The following is a 27,547-nucleotide window of genomic DNA, read 5'->3' as shown; positions in this document are numbered from 1 at the left end:
AACCATGTGTCAGCAGGAATGACCCCAAATGGGAAGGATACCTGTTTTCCTCCTTAAACAGCATTTGGAAAACCCTTCAAGGGAAGTGGCCACCTGTGTGAGCTGAATCCAGCGTCTTCACATGGTACCTGTCTGGTTCTAGCAGCGCACCACACCGCTCTCTCCAACAGGCTTCCTGAATGTGTGGGTGCTCAGAGGTGCAGGCCAGCTTCCCACCCTGGGCATGGACAGCGGTTACAGGGGACTCGTTCAGTCTGATGATTCACTGCTGGGCTGACCTCAGTCTCCAGAGTTAGTCTCTAAGCATCACATCTTGGGGGAGTGAGGGGTGTGGCCTCCTTTTCTGCCAGGTGGTCTCCTCAGCCCCTCCGGGGGAGTCATGGACACAGCCCTGGGCTCTCTCCCAGCACTGTCTGCCACTACTGACCTGGTGCCACCTCCTGTCCTCTTCACCATGTGCCCTGTGAGGCCATCAGTGGAGGGTGGCAATGGGCACAGGCTGGCACCTGAGGCCGTTCCTCCCCAGAGCAAGAGCACCAGGAGATTGCTCAGCAAGACGCTGGGAAGCAGGGGTGCTTGTTCCTCTGCTGCAGAGGCCCAGGTGCAGGGTGGAGAGGCTGCAGTAGAAGTGGGTCCTGCAGTCTGGCCAGCTTGAGCCCCAGTGAGAGCAGGACTGTGTCAACATTGGGGACGAAGGGGGGACATACAAAGATTGCTGATAGGAGTGGGCACTGAGTCAGTATAAAAACCTAAAAGACAGTGAGCATAAATTTCACTAGGAAATTTTAATACAGAGATAATCAGGTGAGTGGCAGCTTGTTCTATTAAAAACTCCTCTTGGCGTTATTTCCAATAAGAAAGCCAGGAGACTGAGCATTGTTGGCTGCACCCACACTGAATCACTTAGGCTTCGGCACATCACGGTGCTCCAAGTGGCCACTGTGACATGAGGGAGGTCTCCACATCCCCATGGTTTGACAGTTTTATTGTGCTTGTAAGAGAAAAGGGTGGTGTGTGTGCGTACTTCATATCCACAGCCTCATGGACACAGTCTGACACTCTCCATCTTCAGGCTGAGAGCACTCGGTACCTTCATGGCATATGTCATAGCTGATTTCTTAGAAATACTCAGCGTGCATTCTTTTCAAATGAGAACCATTACTTGCAAAATCAGAGTGAGCTACCTTTTCTCCCTTTGAGGAGATTCCGTAGCTTGCCTGGGAGAAGGGAAAGCCGCTGTCTGCAGAGCCCCGTCAGCTGTTCAGAAGCCTCAGCCTTGGCCAGTCTTACCTGTGTTCAGAGAAGCCTCCTGCTTGCACCTCCCCAGAGGCACAGCCTGAGCCACATGGAGCCCGTGTCCCCTACAGCCCCCACCACCTGTCTGCTCCAAGGAGAAGCACCCCCTGGGAGGAACCTGGCCGAAGCCAGCGGTGTCCCTTCACCTGAAGTCACTTAAGAACTAGTGAAGTTGGACAGAAGGTAACTACAGTTCTTAGCTTTTAGCTCAGCATACAGTTCTATGTGAATGGCCTGGAAAATTTTTAAAAAACATATTAACTTGAGATTTGTATGTCAGAGTACCATGCCTTCTAAATGAAATGGATTCTACTCATTCATTATCCCAATATTTACTGAAAACATATTTTATGTCATGAAAATTTCTAGGTGTTTGGGATACAGAACAAAATGAACATCCTATTTTGGTTACATGATAAATAAAATTTAATAAAGTCAAATCACCTTAAAGGGCTGATCAAAGAAACAAAAGAAAACAATCTATGATAATCAGAGCTGATGCTGCAGATGTTTACCTATTTATCGTCTTGATATCAACAGCTAGTTAAAACAAACTCTCGGTATTTTCTTAGCCTTTGAATCTCTATAACTTTGAATTAAGCTTAAGGATGGGATGTTTGTAGAAGCAAAGGTTCAGGTATGCCCCTATCTCTCACCTGTACCAGGACCCCACAGGGCATCCTGTTAGCCTCCCAATGGTGGTCAGCTCCTGGGTAGAAGAGCTTAGCTGGCATCCAAGAGGAAATAACATGGCTTTTATCTGCATGTTGCTCATCAGGGAACTTTGTCCTCAGGTCCTTGTGCAGGTTAACAAGCTGGCAGACATAGCTGTCTGTCAATCATTATAAGGGTTGGTACCAAGACACCCGACCATGGGTTCTGAGACCCATCCACCTCTTGCTTGAGTGAGGGAATGATTTATTCTGAACACCAGCTTTTGAATCTCTCAGGGGAGGTGACTTTATTTAAATACTTCATAGGAAGCCAGTTTGGTGACACATACCTATAATTCCAGCTATTCAGCAGGCAAAAGCAGAAGGATCCAAAGTTGGAGCCCAGGCTGGGCAACTTACCAAGACTCTGTCTCAAAAAAAAAAAAAATGAAAAAATAAATTTTTAAAAAGGGGGTTTCTGGGGATCTAGTTCAGTGATAGAACACCCCTGGGTTCAATCCCCAGTACCAATAAAATAAAATTTTAAAATAAATACTTCACAGGCCTTTGTAAGGATCAGAATCAAAATCAGATATCATAATTGAGCTTTTTTTTTTTTTTTTTTTTTTTTTTTAGTGGGTAACTGTCTTTATCTCTCCTTCTTCATCTGCCTTAGCTCCTCGTGCTGGGAGTGTGCAATCACTAACACTAAAGGTGATATTAAAGGTGTTATAATTTAAAGTGTTTATCCTCAGTTTACATATTATTTTAGCAAAGGAGAATCTGGCAACCACAAACTACCTGGCTCAGGAGCTTGGTGACTCCCTCCTAAGGAAGGACCCTCAGTGAGGGGAATGGGCGGCCACCTATATATGAGGAAATGTGAAATTTTTATCAATCGTATCATAGGGAGCCTATTAGCCAGAGGAGGAGGGGCTTTATTGTAGTCTCAGGTACTTGGAGGCTGAAGCAGGATACCTGAGCCCAGGAGTTCAAGGGCAAATACTTCAATCATTCCTCCATCTCCTGCACAGTGATTCCCTTGCACCTGCACACACCCGGGTATGCAGATCAGCCACAGGGCCCGTGGTCCCACTGTGCACACATCGGTGGACCACGGTGGCTGCTCCCCTTGCGCAGGGCAGCTGACCTAGGCAGGAGGGCGCCCTGGGGAGTTGAGGGAAGGTGGCTGGCCCTGCAGCCCTGGGAGACCTAGGGCGCACACTGGCTTTCCATAAGGAGCGCTCCCCTGTGGTTTAAACCAGGGCAGCCACATGCCTTCCTCCAATACACCTGCAGGCAGTACTTCCCTATCCAAGGGCATGGCGTCTGTCTGGGCCTGGCTCCTGCCAGCGTGGGCAGGCGGTTTGCCTTCCTCCATCTCCGCCCTTATCAAACACATTCACATCTGTCCACAGTGTCAGAATTTACTGAATAACTATAAATTCACAGGCTACCCACTTTTGGCAGTAGTAGGTCACTGGATACTCATGGGTCACCTGGTAGTCACAAGCTGGGCAATTGTGAGTTCTTTCATTCCAGTCTTAACTACTAATGTCTGGAACACTCATGTCACTCATCACACTTCACACAATGATAAACAGAGGTGACAGAAAGGATAAGAGAGGGTTAAGGTGGCCACAGGGGTCCAGGAGGCTGAGCTGAGAGCAAAGGCAGAGGGCAGATACAGATGCAAAGAGTCACCACAGGTGGTCAGGTAGGATTAGGAACTAGCCAAGAACTTGTTCAGGCACAGAGCTGCGAAGCCCAGAGCTTATTCTAGGCCAGGGTTCAGAGGGCAGAGGTTCCACAGGGCCCCTGGAGATGTCAGCTTGGAGTGGGTTGTATGTGGTCACACGGGCAGGAGAAACTATGCTGTGCTGAAGCAGAGATCCAGAGGTCTGTCTCTGTGGCAAATGTCCTGGGCAAGGCTCCTGAGGAGCAACCAGGTGACTGGTCAGGGTGCTTCCCTGTCCAGTCTTGGGATGCTCCTCCTTTTACAAGCCTCAAGTGAGGGGCTGCTTCATTTGGTGGTCTGATGTTTTTGATAAGCTCCTGGCCTGGGTTTCTTGGTGTAAGTCTGACACGCCCATGCATCCCTGTGCTTATGATGAATTCACAAGTGGTGCACGGGTGGTCATTCTTATTAGCATGGTTTCTTTATCAGTTTGTGCCTCATGGCTGTGCCAGGCAGGTGGTGACTGCTTACTTGTACAAATAAGGTGTGGAGTCATTCTTAAACTAAAAATAGAATTGCTTATGGCAAACTGCTTTGCAAAATGGAGTAACCCAGGTTTAGGCCTGAAAAGTCCTTGCTGCAGTCTTGGCTGGGCACAAGATCACAAGCCACTCACAGCTTTGTAGATTCAAACAGCAATTCTTTATTCCCGAACTCACACCGGCCTCTACACATGTTCTGGGGAAATCCAAGTTCTGCCCCCTTCAATTCACGTCCCAAATACTTTCTGAATTCCAGAGAACTCAACCGGGAACTCAGGCAGCAGGATACGCCCTATTCCCAGCAGGAATAACCTTAAACCTTGAACTGCCTTAAACCCAGATTGTCTTAAACTGGGAATGCCCTAAACCCAAATTGTCTTAAACCGGGAACGCCCTAAACACAAGGAGCGGGATACTTCCTAAAACCTGCAGGATACACCCTAAACCTGGATCCACCCTGGTCCTTGAGCAGGGTCACCTTTCTCAAACACACATGCAATGTCACAGCGAATTTCCAAGGCAAGTCCATTTAACATGGGGTACGCTGGCAAGGAAATTTCGATGCGTCATTCCTACTTGGCAATGGCCCTCAGCAGTCCTGTTCTGTACTTCGGCAGAAACCAGAAGAGGACACAGCCTGTTCTCCACAGCTGGGCACACACCAGCACTTCAGGTGACTCACATAGGCTAAGGGGCAGCAAACAGGAAGATGCCCTGCATCTGCTCCAGCAGTGTCTGCCAGAATGCTGGACCTGAATGGCCCATGAGGGCTGGAGAACCAAATGCCTTGAAAATGCAAGACACCCTTAAGCAATATGAAAACCAGCATGGAGGTGCCTCACAAGACTAGGAAGGGTGTCACCACATGTCCAAAATATGCCACTTCTCAGTATTTATCCCAGAGAGGATAATTAAAGTTGGCATGCTCTAGTGAGACATGCATACCCACATTTTAGCAGCACAATTCACAATAATCAAAATATAGAACCTGCCTAGGTGTTTGTCAGTGGCTGAAAGGCTCAAGAAAATGTGCTCTATATACACAGAGGTTCTAGTCAGCCATTGAAAAAGCATGCAGTTGTGCCATTTGCAGAAAAATGGATGGAACTTGAGAGTATTATGTTAAGACAAATAAGCCAAACACAGAAGGTCAAGAGTGGTGTGTTTACTTTCATGTGCAGCAGCTAGAGAGGAAAGAGAAATAGAAAGTGGGGGTAAAGATCTCATGAAAATCAAAAGGCGTTCAGTAGAGGAAAGGGACCAGGTGGAAGGGTGCCAGGAGGGGAAAGTGCTGGGGAGGATACTGGCCTAATTACGTAGCTCCCACTGCCCCATTGTGGGAAGTATAATGTAATACAAAAAGTATTAAACATATAAAAAGTTTGAACTTGATCACTTTTCTGAAACTGAACTCTGGGTGTGAAATCAACTTTCCCATTAAGGAACAGAAATTAACAGTTCCCACCAGACGCCTGCCTATGTGCTGTCCAGCTGCTGACCCTCCTAAAATGTGGGCAATTTTGTTAGCTCTCTTTGACACAGTTGTACTGTCTGTGACTGAAATTCACCCAGCGTTCATGAGATTAATCCCTGTGATTGCAGGCAGTATTAGAACATTTCTGCATATTATATAAACATGTCCCACGTGTTGCTATGGTAGCAGGTGCAAATATCCATGAGAGACACATCTCTGAGTCAAGCAAAGGGTTATTGACAGAGGATATCTCCCAGACTGCCCTTTGCAAGGCGCAACAGTCTGCTAGAACAAACTTCCTAAGTATATATTCATGTATAATGGAGTAATAAAAAATAACCTCTCTGGTTCTGTGATTTTTAATTGTTACTTGGCATCTTTATTGTGGTTTTGATCGTTAGGAACTCTTTGCAGGCAGGCCTAACAAGAAGGTCATGCCTTTGTGAACAGGTGCTGATTTTCAAAATGGAGTTACTTTGCCCTAAGGACCTAACACGTGCATTTAACCATTTCACTCTCCCTGGGTTCTGGGCACCTTCCATATTTGGTGGGCTATTGTACTTCCTTTGGTGAACATCATACACAGGTGTCTATTAAGAATCCACTCAAAGATGGCCATGCTGGGTTCAGGGCACAGATACGTTCAGCTCTCTTCACAGCTACTGCTAGGTAGGAGCTAGCAGTGGGCAGTGAGATGCATGGTAAGGTCACAAAGTGTTCTTTAACTTACCTCAGTGTCCTTCTTTAAACTATCTTAAGATATCAAATGGTGGCAGTTAATCTATAGAAAGCAAACAAAAGCAAGAGAGCTATTCGTAAAACATGGCAAGAGAAAAGGATTAATGGGACTAATTATTGACAGGGTCCACTGAGGTTGATGTGAAGCTAGGAATTATGGCCATAAGTGTCTTCAATTTTCTGGGATTGAAGTTTCCATTAGTAGCGCAGGCACATTAAGATGACTTCTGACCAGCTATTGACCCCAGTGCCCACATTAACATGGGATTGACTTGTAGATGAAACCTCCCTAAAAAGAATGGCCACTATGACAGTTCCAGAGAGGACCAAGTAAGATCCATAACTCCATCACCCAACATGAAGGAAGAGTTGAACACCGGACTGGCAGAGAGTACAGAAGAGGGCCCCCAGCTCTCCTAGTGAACATCAAACACTAGTGAAATTGGGGACAGCGTTGTCTTCTCTGTCATTCTCTGATTGGAGACAGCACACTCTCTCCCTTGAGAGTGCTCTCGGCTCAAGCTTCACTTTTGTTTTACTGTCACCTATAATAAAGTTCTCCTGCATGACTTTTGATGTCTGACTTTAAATTCGGAACATAAAACTGAGATTGGGAGTTTTAGCTCCCTGCTTTCCTGGGACACTACCACACACAAACTGGCTGGGGTACTAAGTTACTCCCCTTGCTTTCCCGTTTGGGTTGCTCTCTTTTCATAGTCTTTACTATAAAAACATTTCCTGAGTGCAGGTGCTTTGTCTTGCTCACAGCCATAAAGAATGTGAATAAATGCCTGACTCAGGGAGCTACATCTGCACACATGGTTCTATCATCCAAGGTCCTTTAAAGGCAGCAAGGTGTGTGTCCCCCCAGACACACATACCCCAGAGAAGTCCCTTCCTTGCTTGACACACACTGTACTGCACCTGCCTGCAAATGAGAACTCATAATCATGAAGCTGGGGGGGAAAAGGCAGTCAATATAGATAATAAATAATTGTGTTCAATCAGGAAGGTTGGGGCTAGTTGGAAAGAAAATCAAATATTTCCCTTTCCCCCTCCTCTTTCCAAGACCCTTCCCCCTGCTCCTGCTCCAACCTGTTGCCGAGGTAACCTGTCCCAGGAATAGCTGTTCCTTGCAGGGAATCCTAAGAGTTGGCTCTTACCTTAATGCCTGAATCACTCCACCATTTGGCCCTCCTCTTGCCCATCTGGCCCTCACCATTTGGCTCACCCTGGCCACTGGTCATGGATGCAGGGTGGTGAGAGATAAGGAGGAAGGAAGGCATGAGGCAGAGAAAATTTAAGATGTACAAAGGGGCAGGACATTCCCACTTCTTTGGATACCAGCTATGTTCCCCTTCTCCCTCCAGGGAAAAGTCTGTTTCTGTCCTTGAAATAAACCTTGCTCTCTATACTCCCCTTGGCATTTCTCCAGTAACCAGAGGTATCAATAAGCGCTTCCTTCTCATGCAGTGCTTAGAGGATGATGAACTGACAAGCATGTGAGTCATTACCTTTCACAGAGAGCCTGACCAGTGTGCTTCTAGCTATGCCCTTGGTTAAGTTCCTATGACGACACTTCCACCTGGACACTGCAAATTGAGCAAAGTCACCCCTTTGCCCCAAGAGTGAACTCCTTGTATTGGCACATGATGCACTTCTCATGGCCTGCCACATGTTTTTCGGGGGGTGCTGAAATGGAACCCAGGGTATGATAGGTGAGCACCCCACCACTGAGCCATTTCCCAGCCCCTGCCACAGGCCTTCTGTCCTCAATTGCAGCATCAGTGGGGGATGGAGAGGAACTTAGCTGACCTCTATCACCTGGGCAGGTTAACTGGCGATCACTTAATGCACTTGAAATGTGATTTGCCATCTCCCCAGCCCAAGCTTGCATATTTCTCCAATGTTTTGAGACCCCTCCCACGGTATGCTCATGTGCCCTCTGGGAAGTGCCTTTTGCATTCATACATCAGCTGTAACTTATCAGATAAATCATTTTCATTCATGTTCTGCAAACAAAAATTAAATGCTGAATTTTTACTGGAAATAATGAGCACCTAGTGATTGTGGTGCAGACAATGACCACTGGAGGAAACTGTCCAGTGGCTCTTCTTACCACCTATGAATGAGCCCGGAAGATTCTCAGAAGATGATGTTCCTCTTCTCTTTCAACAGTGAGCTAGACTTACACCCGATTGTCATAGATCTCAAAGAACCATCTTCCCTCCTGTACTCCCTTTATTTATTTAGTACCAGGGATTAAAGCCAGGGCCAGTTAACCACTGAGCCACTCCCTAGCCCTTTTTTATTTATTTCATTTTGAGACAGGGTCTCACTAAGCTGTTTAGGGGCTCCCTAAGTTGCTGAGACTGGCCTGGAACTTTCCATCCTCCAGCCTCAGCCTTCATAGTTGCTGGGATTACAGGCAGTGCACTCCTCGCTACTGCCCATGCCATTGACGATTCCGAGTGGTTTAATATCCTCCAGAAGGTAAAACCCAGGGGAAATTTTCCAACTTTTGTTTCTGGAAACCACTGGGTATTTATTTTGCATACATGTGAACCGAGTAGGGCAAAAAGGAGGTGTAAGAACAGAAAAAGAGCTGAGAGAGGAAAGTACAGGGGACACACTTTCAAGTTAGCTGCTTTCCTCCTGCACAGCTGAACCCTTCCCTCCAGTTCATTCCTGCAGGGGGAACGCGGCCACCAAGCCAGGGTTCCCATTGCCATCCGCAACACCAGAGCCGGCTGTCAGAAGGCCTCTCGGGACACTCTTTGAGAGCCCCGGAGTCTCCACAGGGCCCTCTGCAGAGCGCCGGCCACGTCCTTGTTCCTCAGGCTGTAGATGAGCGGGTTCAGCATGGGCGTGAGGATGGTGTAGAAGACGGAGAAGACTTTGTCCTGCGCTGGCTGGTGGTAAGCCTGGGGCACCATGTAGGTGTACATGGCGGCCCCGTAGAACAAGGTCACCACGATCATGTGGGAAGAGCAGGTGGCGAAGGCCTTCCTCCTCCCCTCGGCGGAGCTCATGCGGTGGACAGCGGCCAGGATCCGCGCGTAGGAGGCGACCACCACCGAGGACGGCGTCAGCAGCATCAGCACGCAGCACGCGTACATCACCGTCTCATAGAGCGCCGTGTCCGCGCACGCCAGCCTCAGCACCGCGGGCGCCTCGCAGAAGAAGTGGTCGATGTCCCGGGAGCCGCAGAAGGGGAAGCTCATGGTGATGGGCGTGAGAAGGAAGCCGTCCAGCGAGCCCCCCAGCCAGGAGCCCGCAACGATCAGCCAGCAGACGCGGCGGCTCATGAGCACCGGGTAGCGCAGCGGGCTGCAGATGGCCACGTAGCGGTCGTAGGCCATGAGGCCCAGCAGGAAGAACTCGGCGCCCACCAGCGTCAGGTAGAGGAAGTGCTGCGCCGTGCAGCCCGCGAAGGAGATGGTCCTCTGGCCCCGCAGGTAGTCCACCAGCATCTTGGGCACGATGGTGGAGATGTACAGCATGTCGATGAGCGACAGGTGGCTGAGCAGGAAGTACATGGGTGTGTGCAGGCGCGCGTCAGCGCGGATCAGCAAGACCATGACCCCATTGGCCGTCAGAGACGTGAAGAAGACGACACAGACGACCGCGAAGAGGAGGCCCCCAGTCTCCTCGGTGCCGAACAGCCCCCCGAGGGTGAAGTCCGCGAAGGACGCGTTGTCCCCTGCCATTGAGGCTGCGGTGGCGGGAGTAGCCCAACGTCTTCCAGGTAGAAGGGTGGCATTTCCCAGGGGATTAAACCAGAACATTCGGATTAGTAGTCAAGCATCAGACTTCTAAGAGATGGAAGAAACAGTCTAAAATGGCTTTCTTAATAGTTCAGAACTGATAAGCAACAACTAATCTGTATCAGAATGTTAATCTATACCGATTTTTAGTAAATTTGATCATTATTAAGCCATAAATTCACTAACTATATTGGACAAGATGTCAGCAGATACTACTGTATAACGATAATACTTGTAACAGTACATAAAGTTGTAACCCATGCTCTGCGGCAACTGAATGTACCAAGGTTGTTGCTCCCTCTCTGTGTGTGTATGTGTGTGTGTGTGTGTGTGTGTGTGTACACATGAGTGTGAGCACACATTAGTGCAGATCAACTGGGACCGTTGTTAAATGCCCCTCAGTCATGGTCAGCATAACCATCATCTTCAAATCATCTTTATCTGCCTATGAGTTGTCTGTCTGCCATTCAGCCACATGGGTGGTAATCTCCCACTCTGTCCAGGAGTCATGGTCTACATCTCAAGGGTCACAGGAGTCATGTTCTACATCTCGAGGGTCACAGGAGTCACAGGCTATATCTTGAGAATACACTTAGTGTAAGTTCACTCACGTTGTGGGCAAATTGTGTGGGATGAGTGAATGGGGGAATGTGACCCACTCTTGCAAATTCAGATGCAAAAGGATCATCTACTATAGGAGACTATTGCTCACTTTTCTTTGTTTATTTTTAAGACAGAAATGTTAATGTTAATTTCAGGATAATGAGGAATTGATATTAGGATTGAGAAGCATGAGAATTAGCAATTAGTGCTATCAAGAATGATTCAGAGTAAATACACAGGGAAATAGATATTGAGCTATAAATCACATGCACTTTTGGAAATTTTAATATTTTAAGTATTTCTTGATTAGGAAAAACTGAGTGTGTCTCTTGTAATTTCAGGTTTTGATGAAGAAAAACAAAGAAATCCCTTATGAAAGTAAAGAATGGCCTTCCATGTGTTTTAAGGCTGAATGCATGACAGATAATTTTTCTGAACAGAGTTAATTTGACCAAACTAATCCATGGCTCCTCTAAACACTCCAAACCTGTGTTGGAGAGCCTCCAAGTCATTGGCACTGAAGCACACCACTAAACAGTATTGACACCATTGTGAAATCACCTTGTGCAAAGCTGAGCTGAAGGATCTCCACACCTGTTGGCTCTTTGGTCTGCAATCAACCCAGGAAGTGAGGAGCTGTAAAGCCCCTCTTCCACCAGTAACAAAGTGTCAGCAGCAAACCATCAGTTAGTGGGGGAAGGGTGCCCTGAGTGGTCTCAGTTCCCTCTGTGTTCTCACCCATCACACAGGACAATAGCTAGATAGCGACTGCAGCTATCAAGTAAAACATGACAGCCAAGTGGTCTATTACATTTTTAGCTATATGCAATTGAAACAGAGTCCCTTTAATTTTATTTTTTATTTTTTGGTACTGGGGATTGAACAGGGACACTTTACCACTAGGCTGCATCCCCAGCCCATTTTAGTTCTTATTTTGAGACAAGGACTCACTAAGTTGCTAGGCTGGTCTTGAACTTGCCTTCCTCCTGCCTCAGCCTCCCGAGTTTTGGGGATTACAGGCATGCACCACTGTACCCAGCTAAAAGTAAAAGCAATTTCTGACAATTGTTTCTCTGTATCTGCTAACGTCCTCATGATGAGAGCCAAAAACTGAAAAAAACTAACTATGGCCCCTGAGGGCAGCCAGGAAACTGAGACTGCCATGATGTCTGGCCAGCCCAGCCAAACTAAATGTCTATACCTGGAACTCCTGGCTTTGGTTCTATTAAGTTATGCTTCTATGGGACCAAGGAGAAACGACATAGCTGCTTCTCCCCAGCTTTGTCAAAGTGCACAAAATTCATTTTTTCCTTTTGTAACATTTTCTTATGCAGATGGATAATTGAATCCTGCCAGCTAGGATCCAGGCAGGGTCTCTGGCTGGGCTCCAGATAACATAATCATTCAATTGATCAGTGAAAATTATTCATAATTGAGAGATACCATAAGTCATTTTAGTCAGAACTGCTGTTTCTTAAGAGTGCAAACAATGTTGACCACATTTATTTAATTTTTCTAATTTTATAATCTTTAGTGCCAGGTTTCATAAATTTGCTTGATACTAGGTACAGTTTTATAATTATTTACAATCGGTCTTATTTTCTTTTTGCATTCTCTAGCCATCATTAATGGAGCCCATTATAATACAAATGTGAAGGGAAATGCTGTCCACTCATGGGATGTCCTAGGCTGCAGTCTTGGTTCACTTAACTCCTATCATACACTAAAACTTCAATAACACAGAGAACCGAGTGTTGTAGTATAGTCAAATGCCATTCTCTGCTCTATTCCTACTCACTCCTAAATATTCTTTAAAACTTTGTCTGCTGTGCCTCCCTTTTCTATGCCACCTTGCTGTGTGTGCCTAGAGGTGAAATGCCAGGGCTAATTCTAAGGGCTGGTCCTTCCTCCAGCTTGGCAGTCTTCTGTTGTTTGCTCACAGAGGTCTAACTTGTCAGAGAGCAGACTTCCTCAGTGTGAACTGGGACTCTAAATCAAACACCTGGTTAGATCATACACTCTGGGGGAGCATAGGATCTGCACTGGTTGAAAAGCTGGGTGTCAGTTGCTTTTGATGTGGCTTAGTACTTAAGAATGTATCAGGAAGCATCTGGAGTGAGCCCCTTTACACAGGATCCATTCCTGCAGTCAGGGAGCAGGCATGCAGTGAGACAGAGTCACATTAGATGAACCAAGTTCTTCTGTCGTGACACTGATGAATCCTGTGGCCTTGGACTCCCCTCAAGCACCATGAACCTGGTACCTGCTCCTATTAGGTTGGGATCACAAAATATTCAGGCTGATTTAGGATTAAATTAAGAAATTTTTAGCTACAGGTGAAAATATTTCCTACAGTGGAAAGTAAAATGTCAGTGTCATACATATGTGTGTGAATTATTTCAAAACTATTAGTAAATATGTGAGAGTCCCCAGTCTCTTCATTGAAGCAATCAACATATGCTACTAAGATGCATGGATTTGAATTGCAAATACCTGCTGTTCTTCAGGTATGTAAACCCAGACAATCCAGAGAGTGAAGAAACTTCCACAGTCAGATCCTGTAACCTTTTCCACAGAATATTTCTTTACTTGAAGGAAATGGTATTTCACAGAAATTCTCAGGAAACTCAATATATTGTTATTAAGCCTGAAGAAAATCTGAATGTCTTTCAGGGGCATAGATATGCTCAGCCTGAAAATAACAAGAACAAGAGAAAAAACATACAGGACAACATTGGCAAGAATTTATCTGATAAACCTCTCAGGCTGACTTCAATTACCTCTCATCACACAGTGCCACACACCGGGGGAAGGGAATGCATGTGTTCCACCCTGACACCCACAGATGGCCACTCCTGCTTCACAAGGGACACATGGCTGCTTGAGCTCCTGTGCCACAAATTTCTTCCTCCCACGTTGCTGCGATTGGAAGTTGTAAGGTCAAGCACAGGTGACCAAAAGGAGGCAGATTAAAAGGCTGCTGAAAGAGGCTTTATTGAGATTCACTCCCAGGCAAGACCATCTAGTCCAACAGAGCGAGAGCGGGTCTGGGGAATCACTCGGGGCTCAGCCCAATTGGAATTTTTATTGTGCTTAGGGCAGGAAGGGAGGGCTTGGGACAGGAAAATGAGGGCTTGGGACAGGAAAATGAGGGCTTGAAACAGGAAAGAGAGGTTAATTTTGGAGTCCCTTGTCCTACAGGAGTTGGTCTGGGAAGCTTGCAGATTTCTTCCCTTTGAATGTTGAACGTTCATAATGTGAGTACCACTGCAGTCACCCTGTGTTCTTTGGCAGGTTCTGCACCCTTAATTCTCACATGCATTCATCTATGGCTTCTTTGCCAAAGTCCTCAAGTCCTGGTACTTAGAATGGTTTCTGCAATGTTCAGTTTAAGATGCAATCACAACAGTTAACTGTAGGTGCAGTTTTCCAGTACTGAAAAATTTCCTTGATTCTAGGTATGGTTTCATAATTACTTTCAACCGGGCTTATTTTCTTTTTGCATTTTCTAGCTGTCATTAATGGAGCCCATTATAATACATAGGTGAAGGGAAATGCTATCCGCTCATGGACAGCATGAGAACATTATTTTCTGTTTTGATATAGACATATCACATCGTTGACTCATTATATGCACATGAAAACAGTTATCTTCACAGAAAAGTTGTGTAATTGTTAAAATTACAGAGTTGTATAATTTTGAGACAAAATATAAATACATGTTGCTAAGGTTACAGGGGACTCCGTAAAACAAAACTTACCAACAAAACACAGGAACCTGGTGCACCTACACTAGGGTCAGAGAATGAAGAGACTTTTCAAAAAGAAGAGGGAGTTCTTTGGTTAGAGGAGAAAACGGTCCATTCAGAGGTCATAGTTTGTCCTCCACTTTATACTGAGAGGAATTCACAGTTGTGAGAGTCCTTCAAGGTCTAGTTCATCCAGTGTTGTCAGAGTGCAGTACAAAACATGAGAAGTCTCCAGCCTCCTAAGAATGTTGATACACTTGCTTCCCATCTTCACAAGGAAATGCACATAAAGGGATGGAGGGTGGTAAAAGGAAAAAAATTTAAAAGCATGAAAAAAGTCTCACTTATGAATGCTGAATTCACCTGGATTTTCCGCATTTGGGGACCCTGGCATGACAGGGAGTGCTCAGAGTGAGAGGGGACAGGAGTTTACATAGTTTTCTGAGAAGGCACCGAGAGCTCCTGGGCCGAGCAATTCTCTCCCTGCTGACCTCAGGAGCCCGAGACACACTTGTCACAGTTAATGAGCCTGGCACCCCTGGGAGTGCACAAGTGGCCTCAGAGTCACAGGGGCTTTGAGAACAGCACTTCTGCTGGGCTCCAAAGTATCCGACTCTGTTTCCTGAGCACTTCATCAGAATGTTCCCTGGCAGCTCTTCCTCACAGAGAAATGTGAACAAAGGTGCTACTTAAACATGCAAATAAAGACTTAAGACTGAAAATATCCCAAATTGGTTGAAAAAATACTAACCTACATATCCAGAAAATGGAATAAACTCCAAGTAGGATAAATGCAAACAAATATCTACATCCAGACACATTGGAGTCAAGGTGTTGGAAGCCAAAGATAAGAAAATCTTGGAACCTGTCAGGGAAAACAATTCATCACACACAAGTGAAACCCAGTAAGATTGGCATCTGACTTCCCATAACCCACGGAAGACACGATCAAAGTGTTGACAGCAAAAACCCTTGACTCCACAAAAATACTTCCATATTTCTAACATGAAGGGCAAATAAAGATATTTTCCAGGAAAACAAAAACTGATAACATTGATTGTTGTGACCTCTCTTTTAATAAATACCAAAGGAAGCTCTTTGGACTGAGAGTAGGTGGCCTCAGACAGTGATCTGAATCCATACCAAAGAAAACAAAGTAGGCAATTTCATAAGTAATCAGGAGATGGTCTATCTGCATATTGCATTTTCTGTGTTCTCCAAGATACCATGAAAGCAATTGCAATAGAAATGTTCAAATTTACACTTGCTCATTGTGTCTCCTAGTTTCTTTAAAATACATTATAGGGTATTATAGGGTAATACCCCAAACAATGCTTTGTTATGCTTATAGTATATAAAGATGCAATATGCACAACATGCTAGCCCGGGAAAGGGCCAGACTGCATGGATCCAGGGAAGGCCAGGTTTCTCTCCTCCAATGGAACCAAGTGGGAACACAGTTGGAGCTGGTGTTTTATCTTTCTTTCCGAAGTTGGTTTTCTTTTTAATCTGTTAATTTGGTGGACTACATTGGTTGAATTCCAGATGCTGAACCAGCTTTGCATTCTTAGAATAAACCCCACTTGGTCATGATGTATAATTATTTATACATATAGTGGACTCAGTTTGCTTGTATTTTGCTGAGATTTTGAGTCTGTGTTCAGGGGGTTATTGATCCATAGTTTTCTTTTCTCTTTTTATATTGCTTTTATCTGGTTTTGGTCTCCTGGTAATCTTGGTCTCATAAAATGAGTTAGGGTGTGTTACCTCTCTTAATGTCTGGAAGAAATTGTGTGGAATTTCTTTTAATTCCTCTTTAAATGTGTGTGTGTGTGTGTGTGTGTGTATACCTAATTCATAACTATTGTATATCTAACTACCTCTGTCTATTAAAAACCACAAATTCATACTGATGCCTCTAATTTCAACCCAACCACAAGATTTATTCTGGCCTTCCCCCTTTTCCAAATCTGTAACTCCCCTCACCAACAGTGAGAGACCTCCCTCTCAATGCACTAGCTTCTCTTATTTTCCCAGTAAGTAACCAATCTCCTGACCCCCCCTGGCTACATCCAAGGGCTCCATGACCTCCACTCTCTCAGCCAGATCTTTAGCCATCTGCTCAACCCCATCTCTACCCCTTAAATTACATTTTAGATAAAAATACACTTAAAATATAGTGGCCAGCAGCATCTCTAAAATTACTAATTTTAATAGTTTATTTGAATATTCTTTGAATTTTCTTCATGTGCAATCATGTCTATGATAGTTTTATTTCTTCATTTCTTTTTTTAATTTTTCTTGTCAGGACACTGTAAAAGGCCAATGGAAGGCATAGATTTGTTCTCTAGCTCAGAGGAAAAGTGTTCCTAGTTCATTGATTAGATATACTGCTTGTTGTAAACTTTCTATAAATATCTCATATATGACTTAAGAAGTACTGTTTTTTTCTAGATTGTTAAGAACTTTAAAAATCATGAATGGAGGTTAATCTTATGGATTTTACTGTGTCCACATTTCTAGAGGTGAGCTGGTGGACTATCTTATTATGTTAATGTGTATGGTACCTTAATTAATTTTTTAAAATATATAATAACCTTGCATCCCTGAATAAACCCAACTTGCTGATGGTATATTCTTCTTTTTACATGTTGCTGCACTAGCTTGATAGTTTTAAGGACTTTAATGTCTCTGTTCATCAAAAAAAGTGGCTTATTGTTTTTCTTTCTTGTGGTGCCTGACAGGTTTTGGAAACACAACTAGGCTGGCCTTGCAGAACAGTACCAGGAAGTGCTCCCTCTTTTTCAGTTCACTACAATTCTTTTTGTTGTTGTTTGTAAGATTAGTGTTATTTTCTTTTAAATGTTGAAATAATTCTCCGGAGATCTGCCTGGGTCTAGCGTTTTCTTTGTGGAAGGTTTTCAATTACAGATTCAATTATTATAGGAATTTGTCAGTTTTAGGATAAATTACAATTTACTTGCATACAGTCATTCAAAATATGCTCCTGTGATACTCTTAAGATCTGTAGGATCTGTGGTATTGTCTGCTTTTATTCCTCATGTTGGTTATTGGTACCTTCTCTCAATCTGGTTAGTTGTACCTTCTCTCCTATTGGTTAGTTGTACCTTCTCTCCTATTGGTTATTTGTGTTTTCTCTCCTATTAGTTATATGTGCCTTCTCTCTTACTGGCTATTGGTACCTTCTCTCCTATTTGTTATTTGTGCTTTTTTGATATTTGTTACTTGTATCTTCTCTTTATTTTGGACAATTCTAAGGCATTGTCTATTTTGTGTTTTCAAAGAGTTGAGTGTAGGTTTGGATCATATCTTTTGTATATTTGGGAACACCCACAACACCCTCCCTACCATCTCCGTCCTCATCTCCTTCCACAACTTCTTCACCTGTGGAATACAAATCAGGTCGCATCATTCCCTGCCCTGACAGTCATCAGAGATGGTGATCCACAAGGAGGGTGGAGAGTGAGGTATTTGAAAGGCCTTCAGGTTTTCCTGTGTCTGGGCCCCTGTGAGCCTCTCCAGTCTCAGCTCACACCCTGCTCCCTCCTAATGCCTGTGTCCAGCCCAGAGCCTGCTCAGTTTCTCTAGCCTCCCTTGCCCTCCCCTGTCTCTGGGTCTTTGTATGCTACAGTGATTGTTCTACTCACTGCTCCAGATCAAGCCACTGCAAACTCCCAACCTCTTAAGCCAAAGCCTTCATTATGTTCTGTTCTGAGAGCCTCGTGTTTTCATTTTGTAGACTGCATGGCAATTAGTAATTAATTTGTCTGCGCATTTGTTTTATTGTTTCTTTCCCCAAGGAGGTAAAGAACACCATGAAGAAAGGATCACTTATCCTGTGTCCAGGCACAGTGGCCCCTTGTCCCTGTATACCTCATCTCACACACCATCCCTGCATGCACTCTCAGCCTGTGATGTCCTCCAGGCTTGTAATGGTAGAATTGTGAGTCACATTCTGACTGCAGTGGACAGGTGGCCTCCATAGGGACACAGCAAGAGAGGGGCAGGCTAACCAGAGGCCACAGCCAAGGTTAGCTTTCCCAGAAGAGTGCAGGTGGGGACTGCATGTGGGTGAAGGGTGTGCCAGGGACTGAGAGTGGCTGATACTTCAGATGCTGTCCCTGTTGTGTAGGTGGCACCAGCCAGGATGCTGACACTGGTCCCCAAGCTGCTTCAATCACAGAGCCCCAATCACAGAGCCCTGTTCCATGTGTAGAAGCAGCACTTCAGAATGGGAGAGTGGGGGGTTGAGTCCTGACATCACCATCTTGTTATACAAGTCATTTGGGGGCCTTGTGGCCTTTGTACCACTTCTCATTGAATTTTAATGCTTTCATTAGTGCATTAAAGTTGTGCATAGTGGGGTTCATTTCCACCATTCATAAATGCATGTAACATAATGTGCTCCATTTCAGTCCCCAGCAGTTCCTCTTTCCCTTCTCTCTTCCCTATCCATCCTCTTCCCCTCTCTCTGGGTCTTTCTTTTGTATACTTTTGTTTGTTTTTAACTGTTGCATTATGGGTATGCATAAATTGCAGCTCATTGTGGTATATTTGAACATATACACAGCATTATCAATTCCCAGCTCCTCCCAATCTCCATTTCCACCATCCCAGCTGGGACTTTCATTCTGAGAGTCTCTGTTTCAATATTTGTCAAGACTCCATGATCACAGAGCAGACATGTCACAGATTCTAGATTCAGTGGAATATTTTGGGGAGCATGAGAACAGAGGGATAGGACCACACACCTAGGAGTCAGTGGGAGAAATGTTGCATTTCTGAGCTTCTGGAGTTCTGTAAGATAGGCTTTGTTCCCAGGTGTTAGTTCTTGATATTTCACTCCTGGCTTTCTAGGAAACTGGGCCTTTAACTCCAGGAGTCTTTACCTCTGAGTCCCCTGACAGAGAGTTCTTTGAAAGAAGCTTATGACCTACAAGTAGATTCACAGGGCAGTTTGTCAGCAAATCCCACTGCAGTGAAGCCCAGATGGGCAAAGGCTGATTGGACATACCTCTGTGGTGTTCCTTAAGTACTTCAGAGAGCTGTGAAAATCTCACTTACAGAAGTAAGAGAAAGATCCCTGAATCCCTCAAGTCCCCCACTGTGCATGCGTATTCTGCTACCACAGCATTTGGGGTACTTCTCTGCCTACAATTACTGGATGCTCTTTCTTAGGTTCTGGTAACTTGAGGGTAATGTCCAGCACTGCATGTGGCCACTGGGGAAATGGTCAGGGGATTGTGCAGTGACACTGAAAACACAGCTCTGTTGATGTTCCAAGAATCACAAATATTACAGGAGTGTTTTTCCAGCAGTTCCAATGACTGTGTGCAGGAGCAAAGCAGTGCAGGTCCAATCCAGAGCCTCAGGAAGCTTCACCAGAAGAAGTGGGGGGTGTTTGGGGGAGTGATGAGAAAGAGGAGGAGCAAAGGGTCTAGAGAGCCCCATGAAGCTAAAAGAAACCTGGGTGATGGGGGAGAGGTTGTTGTAGGGACAGATGAGGCAAGGCACCGAAGACAGCAGGAAACAGTTTTATTTGGCTGCAGCCAGGTTCAGAGGGCACAGCTTTTGCTGTAATCAATCAATCCCCTGAACCCCGAGTTCAGGGAGTTTCAGAGTTTTATACCCAGCATGTAAGGGGAGGGGCTCAGAAGTTTACAGTCTGCAGAAGTTCACATAAAGCAGCTTTTTCTTTCACTGTTCTGGGCAAGTTAATTCTTCAAGGACAACACCTGAGAAGGAGAGAGCTTCTTCTCCCCTTTCTTTCCTCCTCCTTCCAGTTGTTACCATGGAGCCTAGTTGGTAACTTATCTTAAAAATGTAGACATCTCTGTGAGCCCAGCTCAAGGCCAGAGGCCATGTTTGCACATTTCTACAAACTACTATACTGGATATGTTTGTGAAAAACTAGTAAGGGGGTGTCCAGCACCTGGAGTGCTGATTTCTTCCTGGCCAGTGGCCAAGTAAACAGGGCAGCACAAAAATAGGAAGTTTATCTATATTGAACTCTTTTGCAGAGACTCTTTTTCTGACAATCCTAAAATCAGCCATGGTGAAGATTTCTGGAGAAGCCCAGTTAAGACTTTTCTGTGGAGAAAGGGGGTGCCACTTCAATTGGCGACTCCACCAGGACCAAACCTGGAATCTTTGAATTAGAAATCCAATGTGCTATCCATTGCGCAAGGTGAGTTGGACATAAACTAGGTTTATGTGACAAGATGAGGTATTGAGGTGCAATCTTTATACCCCTTCTGTCTAGCATGTGTCTAGCACATAGTGAACATTTAATAAGACACAAAGTAATTTTCTAGCCCCTGCAAGAGTGAGAAACTGTCAGGTTGACTGGTTTGATTAAAAACAATAACAACATGTTTCCAACTGATAGCTTCTAAAGAATTAGAACTCATGTAAACAAATTTACATAAACAAGTTTACCACCTGAAATTCCATGTTCTATAGCAGCAAAGGCTCTCACTCACAATTCCAGAGGCAAACGGATCAATCCAGACAACAGGTGGCATTGAGGGGCCTGCAGGTGTTGGTCGCTGCACCAGTGATGGATGGATGTAGTGGGTACATCAGGTGCTCAGGTGACACCCTGAAGAATGCAGGCCAGTAGGCAAGCATGAGACTGGATACATACTACAGTGCTAGTTAGTACCAGGGCATTAACCAGACTGTGTGCACAGAAGTCAGGCAGTGACAGGCAGTTTTCAAGTTATATACACTTTCCTAAGTTGCCTTTAATTTAAGGAGTTATTTTAATGGCAAGAGAAAGTTTTAATCTACAAGTATCCTGGAATTTAATTTAACCATTTCTCTACTGACATTCCAATGACTTCCAATTTTTGCTCATTGGGAATTATTCTAGACTACATCCCTTTGCATCTGAGTCACTCGGCACCTCTCTGATTACTTTCTTAGGACACAGTTCCAGAACTGGAACTATGTCCAGTGGTACAGTGCCTGTGGGAGTTTTGAGGAGTGCTGCCGAGCTTCTCTTCTTGGAGACTGTTCTGGAGACTCCACCCGTGGTGGCAGATGAGGGTTGGGTGAATGATTTATATTGAAATACAACCTCCTACATGGATTGTGTCAAGTTCCAGGTGTCTGCTGTCAGAGGCGTTATCCCTGGGACAGCTGAATGAGTTGAGAATTTAAGAGGTGCATGCACTTTTGGTCTGTTCTCAAGCCAAGACAAAGGCTGAGATAGGAATTCCCTCAAATTCTGGCCTTCCCCACTTAGATAAGGCTCCATGTGTCCACTCCATCCCTCTTGCTCTCAGAAAGAGGTGTTGTGCTGGGTGTGGGGCAGCTGACTACTTCCATTCTTTTCCATCTGTTGTCTCTTTTTTCCTCCAATATCTTCAAAGTCCCTGTCTCTAATAGTGCACTCCCATTAGCTTTTAAGCACACTTGATTCCTGCTTGCCTTAAACACTAAAGTAATTCCTAAAAAACTAACGTAATGCCTAAGTTGTTGTGTGGTGAAGGAGAATCAGATAAAAAGGTCTATTGGTTTTGCTCAGAATCCATGACCCACAAGCCACTGATGGCCACTTAATACTGTCTGGTAATGTTTGTCAATCAGTTTGCTTTCGGAATCTCCAAGATAGCTATTCTATGCCATTTAATTCTTTCTCAAGATGCTTTTTGATGCTTAGAAGCATCAAAAGAAGAATGACTTTTTTCTTACAAGGGAGCCCTGATAAGATTAAAAACAGACTTCGTGGAAAGTCAAAGAAAGCCAGAGGGAATGGGATGTGTTATAATTTCTGGGGATGGGGAATGAAATCCTAGAATCCTACATCTAGCAAAGGTAACTTTGAAAAACGAAGGTGAAATAAAAAATTTCCATCAAACACTGAAAGAAACTGTTGCTATCTGTGCTCATCAGCCTTGTGTCACTAGCAAATACTCAAGATAATTAACTTGCAAAGAAAAGAGGTTTGAAGTCAGATGTGAAGGGACATATCTATAATCCCAGCAACTCAGGAGGCTGAGGCAGGTACAAGTTTAAACTAGCATCAGTAACTTAGTAAGATCCTGTCTCAAAATTAAATAAATAGATAGATAAATAAATAAATAAATGGGTTGGGAATATGACTTAGGGGTTAAGCACCCTGGGTTACATCCCCAGTACACCCCCCAGAAACACTCATTTTGGCTTACAGTCTTGGAGGTTCCAGACAATGACTGGTTGTCCCCATTGCTCTAAGCCTGTAGTGAGGTAGCACAACATGGGAGAAGCACGTGGTGGAGCTAAGCTGCTCACCCGTGGCTGGGAAGTGAGAGGTGGGGGAGAGCAGGTCCCACAATCCCCTTGGAGGCCATGTGTCCAGTGACCTAAAGACCTTCCACTAGGGCACACCTCATAGAGGCTTCACAGCCTTCTGAGAGTGCCACAGCAGGGCCCAAGCCTTTACACATGCACTTGGGGACAGTTCAAGTCCAGCCTCTGACACTAACAGACCTTCTTTACAGGAAGTACTGAGGGACATCCTTCAGGCTGAAAGGAAGTGACCCCAGACAGTAACCTGGATCCAACCCAAACACAGGAGCACCAGGAAAACTAACTAGGCCATGTAAAAGGCACTGCTAATGCCCTAAATGTTTTCATTTGTGTTATTTTACTTATAATAAACCATCTTTCTTATTTTAACTGATTCAAAATTAATGGCATAAAACAACATGTGTGTGGTGTGTTGTTGGGAATGTAGCTTATAGAAATGTAACACAGTTCCCAGAAGCACACACAGATGGTGGGTAAGAACCAGAAATGGTGAAGAGGGTTAGAATAAAACAGCTCTAAGTATGCACTTGCTCCACACTCTTCCCTTGGCTCCTGGAAAAGACAAAATTATATAAGGTATATGATTATAACAGCATATTTTTGCAGGTTTGTACAATTCTTAGGGGTAACTCCTTCAATAGTAACACCATTAAAAGAGGAAAAGTAATGGAGTCATAGGAATGACATTTCTGTCCTTCTAGCATGAAGTATAAATATAAATAGCATTATGACAAGGTAAAATGCATATGGCCAACCCTGCAAGATAAATAACATACATAGTGAAAGATAGCTGTGGAAATTAAAATAGTACATCAAAATTTACTTAATGTGGAAGGAAGTAGTTAAGGGGGAATAAAGGAACAACAACAGCATAAATGACAAAGGAGAACGGGTAAAAAGACAGAAAGAAATCCCACTGTACCATGGTCACATCACATGTGGACAGAATATGAAGAGGATCTAGGACTCAGCAAGGGAGTCCTGGGCTCCATCCCCAACATAAAAAAAAAAAAGAAAAATCTCCACAGACCCATTGAATGCAGTGTGTAGGAGAGACAGTTTAGAATCAAAGACACAAACATTTGGACAGTAGAAGGATGGAAGAATATGTGTTGTTCCCCCAGGAACCATAGACAGCTGGATCAGCAGTAGCAACGGGAGACAGAATAGAGTTCAAAAAAAAGTAAAACTAGAGAAGCATTTCCGGATGAGTAAAGGGCTGATGGACCAGGAAGATACTTTGCTACAAACATGTACACCCAGCAACAGCTCCAGAACATGAGAAGTAAAACCCTCAGGAATGGAGGGAAAAGGGCAATTCAACAGTAAGAGTTGGAATCTTCAATACCCACATTCATCATGGATGGAACAGCTAGGAAGTCAACAGGAACAGGTGACTCAGCAGCACTACTGACCAGCTGGACGTGATGGGCATGGGCAGAGCACCCGCCCAGCCCCAGGGCTCAGGGAACAGCCTCTCCAGTAGCTGCAAGGTAGATTAAAAAAAAAAATTACTAAGTATTTTTCTTCTGGAATGAAGCTGCAGAAGACTGGAGGTGTTCGGGTGGACACATGTGTCCCAGGCAAGAGTCAGCACAACCACAGATGTGTGCTCCAGGTGGTCTTCACGGAGCCAGCCTGCCAAGGCTCAGGAGAATGAAGCTTCAGCTGGGACCCAGGCAGAGGTCGCCCAGCTCAGCCCAGCCCCAGTCGCCGACTGATGCCTGTCTTCACTGGCCCAACTCTCATCCTCCTGAGCACTGGTCTATACTTTCTGACCTCATAATTCCGTGTTGGCTCCTGGACGAGATGCTGCCACTCCAATTTCCCTCACTCCGGGAAGTGGCAGCACTAGTTGCTTGGGCCTTTCAAGCCCAGGACATTTGTCTGTCTGTAGCCTTTCTGCTGGTCACTGGGTAGATGGTCATCTGTCTATAGCCTTTCTGCTGGTCACTGGCATGTTCTTTTCAGTGCAATTCATTTTCAAGAGGTTCCTCTTTCATACTCCTAAGGACTACTTTGATCCAAAGAAAACAGGACCCTCATCCTGTCCCTGAGTATCTCTGGTAGAACTTCTTGTCCCAGGAACAAGGTCTTGTATCAAGTTCTGCAAACTCAAACCAGGAGTCCTAGGTAGGTAGAACATGCTGGGTGGAAGCGGAAAGGTCACTAGCTCTAGAGATGTCAAGAAGTCACCCTAGTATACCTGCCTTGAGGCCAGGCTCAGTGGACACGAGCTTCACTCTTAAGTCTCTCTTCACTCTTCACTCTCCTAATATGAAAGCTCTTCTCCAGCCTGGTAGGGAACATGATTAATAGCTGGGAAAGCCAGTACTGGCTGGGATATGAGGATGCTTCAGTGACATCAGGGACACACACCTCAGCACACACCTCCCAGGACCACACCACCGCATACACCACAGCACACACCTCAGCGCACACCTCCCAAACCACATCACAGCACACACTATAACAAACACCTCCCAGGACCACACCACAGTACACACCACAGTACACACCTCGCAAGACCACACCACTGCACACACCACAGCACACACCTCCCAAACCACATCACTGCACACACCTTAGCAAACACCTCCCAGGACCACACCACTGCACACACCTCAGCACATACCTCAGCACACACCTCCCAAACCACATCACAGCACACACCTCAGCACACACCTCCCAAACCACATCACAGCACACACCTCAGCACACACCTCCCAAACCACACCACTGCACACACACCACAGCACACACCTCCCAAACCACATCACAGCACACACCTCAGCACACACCTCCCAAACCACACCACTGCACACACACCACAGCACACACCTCACAAACCATACCACAGCACCCAGCACACACCTCCCAGGACCACACCACAGTACACACTACAGCACACACCTCCCAAAACCACACAGCACACTTGCCAGCCTGTGTCCCCTTGGAGACAAGCCAGGGGACCCTAGCTCCTTCCTCTTTTTCTGTTGTCACAAGCTGCCAGCTGGAGTGGCCTGAACCCAGACTAGAGGAAACAGATCTCAGCCTCCCTTCTCACTGGGGACACGTAGGATGGGGTAGAAACAGCTCTTAGTCTTTCTTCTCACTGGGGACAGGTAGGATGGGGTGGGAAGGGCTGTCAATGGGAGCTTGTCTGGGAGACCAGACAGATGCACTCCCAGGGCAGGACAGACACAGTTCTAAATGGGAAGTCCCAGCAGCTGGTGATCAGCTCAGATGTGACTTGCAGAACTTAGAGGCATGGCAAGTGCTCTGGGGAGATTAGATCAGCCCACCCCAGAGGCCAGGCAATTAGAGTCTCCACCAGTCTGCAGTCTCTCTGCAGACCCACTCAGCATGGGTGACCAAACCTGCTGAGGTGTCACACTCCCCTCCCCACAAACATGGCCTCCCTGTTCCTGAGTGCAGTAGCACTTTATAGACCCTCTTCAGCTGGTTGTGTGGGTCACCAGACTATTCAGGTCATTTGCTTATTTTTCCATTGAAAAATTTATGTTGTTAATTTTTATGAGCTCTTTGTGTATTCTGGATATTAATCCTCTATCAGATAAATATCTGACATTTTGTCCAATAAGGTTTTAGCTTCATTTTAACTATTGCTTCTTTTTTTGTGGTGCTGGGAATTGAACCGAGGGCCTTACGCATGCGAGGCAAGCACTCTACCAACTGAGCTATATCCCCAGCCTCACAGCCCCTAACAACTATTTCTTTTTATGTACAGAGATTTTTAATTTGAACAGAATACCCTGTTTCAATTCCTCATTGTTCTTTCTGAGCAGCTGAGGCTGAGGGCAGGCCATCAGTGCCCACACCAATATCTAGAAGTGACCTCTGGGGTTCCATCTGCTTTCCCGCCAATGTCAGGATTTCAGGCTGCTTCATGACTGGCTTCTGAAAGAGACTCCCTTGATCAGAAACACCACCATAGTTAAGAGTGATGTCTGAATACCAGAATTCAAAGTGGGACAGCCTGTGACATCCACTGGAAGGCACCAAGCACCTGGCAGGTTCTGTGGACTGATGCTCATTCGATGGCTGTCAATCTTCAGGTGCCCTGTTTTATTATCATGCCTGAGCCTAGGGGAGGCAGCAGGTGGATTCCCCTCTTCAGCACAGCAGTGACCACCTCTGGCCTCCATGTGCTCATGCTACCGAGGTCACTGAGGGCACTGCAAACAAGTCTACCTTGATCCACAGGCACAATTCACTGAAAGTTTAAGTGCTTTGTTAAGCACTGTTCTCAGCACACAGGGTCAAAATAATTCTACCTCCCTATGGCAAAGATTATCAAGCTTTCCCTAGAAGCCTGGCAGACAGTAAGTAATGTAGGCTCTGATGCATGGCATCTGCTGCATGCACTCAGCTCAGCCCTGGGAGATGAAGATGGCTGGAGAAGGAGGCAGCAGTGTGAGTGAGCAGTCAGCAGGCCCTGAGCTGCCCGCAGTCCTGGGAGGCTGCAGAGGGGGGAGAGTGGGGAGCACAGGCCCCAATGAACCTCGCTAAAGAGCTTTGGCAGGCTAGGCACAGACTTGATGCCCCCCAGGAAGCCTGGCGCAGCAGCTATGTGGGCCGAGCACATCTGCTCTCTGCCTGAAACCCCAGGAGCCCCTCCAGGGCTGCTGCTGTCCCTGCAGGAATGTGGCCTCCCAGGATGGGCTCTGTGGCAGGAGAAACACCCCAGGGGTGGGGAGGAGTGCCAGC

The 27,547-nt window shown here is 45.5% G+C and overlaps 2 protein-coding genes across 17 annotated transcripts in view; one reads left to right on the top strand and one right to left on the bottom strand.

Annotated features, from left to right (window-relative positions):
• Positions 1 to 27,547, top strand: part of LOC144256697 (tyrosine-protein phosphatase non-receptor type 4-like) — an 851,727-nt gene that overhangs the window by 209,768 nt on the left and 614,412 nt on the right. The gene's annotated exons all lie outside the window — the stretch shown is intronic.
• LOC113178165 (olfactory receptor 2T1-like) lies at positions 9,135 to 10,091 on the bottom strand. The gene has a single exon (XM_026382605.2). It carries the CDS (start codon positions 10,089 to 10,091, stop codon positions 9,135 to 9,137), a length of 957 nt encoding a protein of 318 aa, XP_026238390.2.

This window comes from Urocitellus parryii, chromosome 1, assembly GCF_045843805.1.
Source record: "Urocitellus parryii isolate mUroPar1 chromosome 1, mUroPar1.hap1, whole genome shotgun sequence".
Lineage (NCBI taxonomy): Eukaryota > Metazoa > Chordata > Mammalia > Rodentia > Sciuridae > Urocitellus > Urocitellus parryii.
This window is presented reverse-complemented; position numbering and strand designations above follow the sequence as displayed.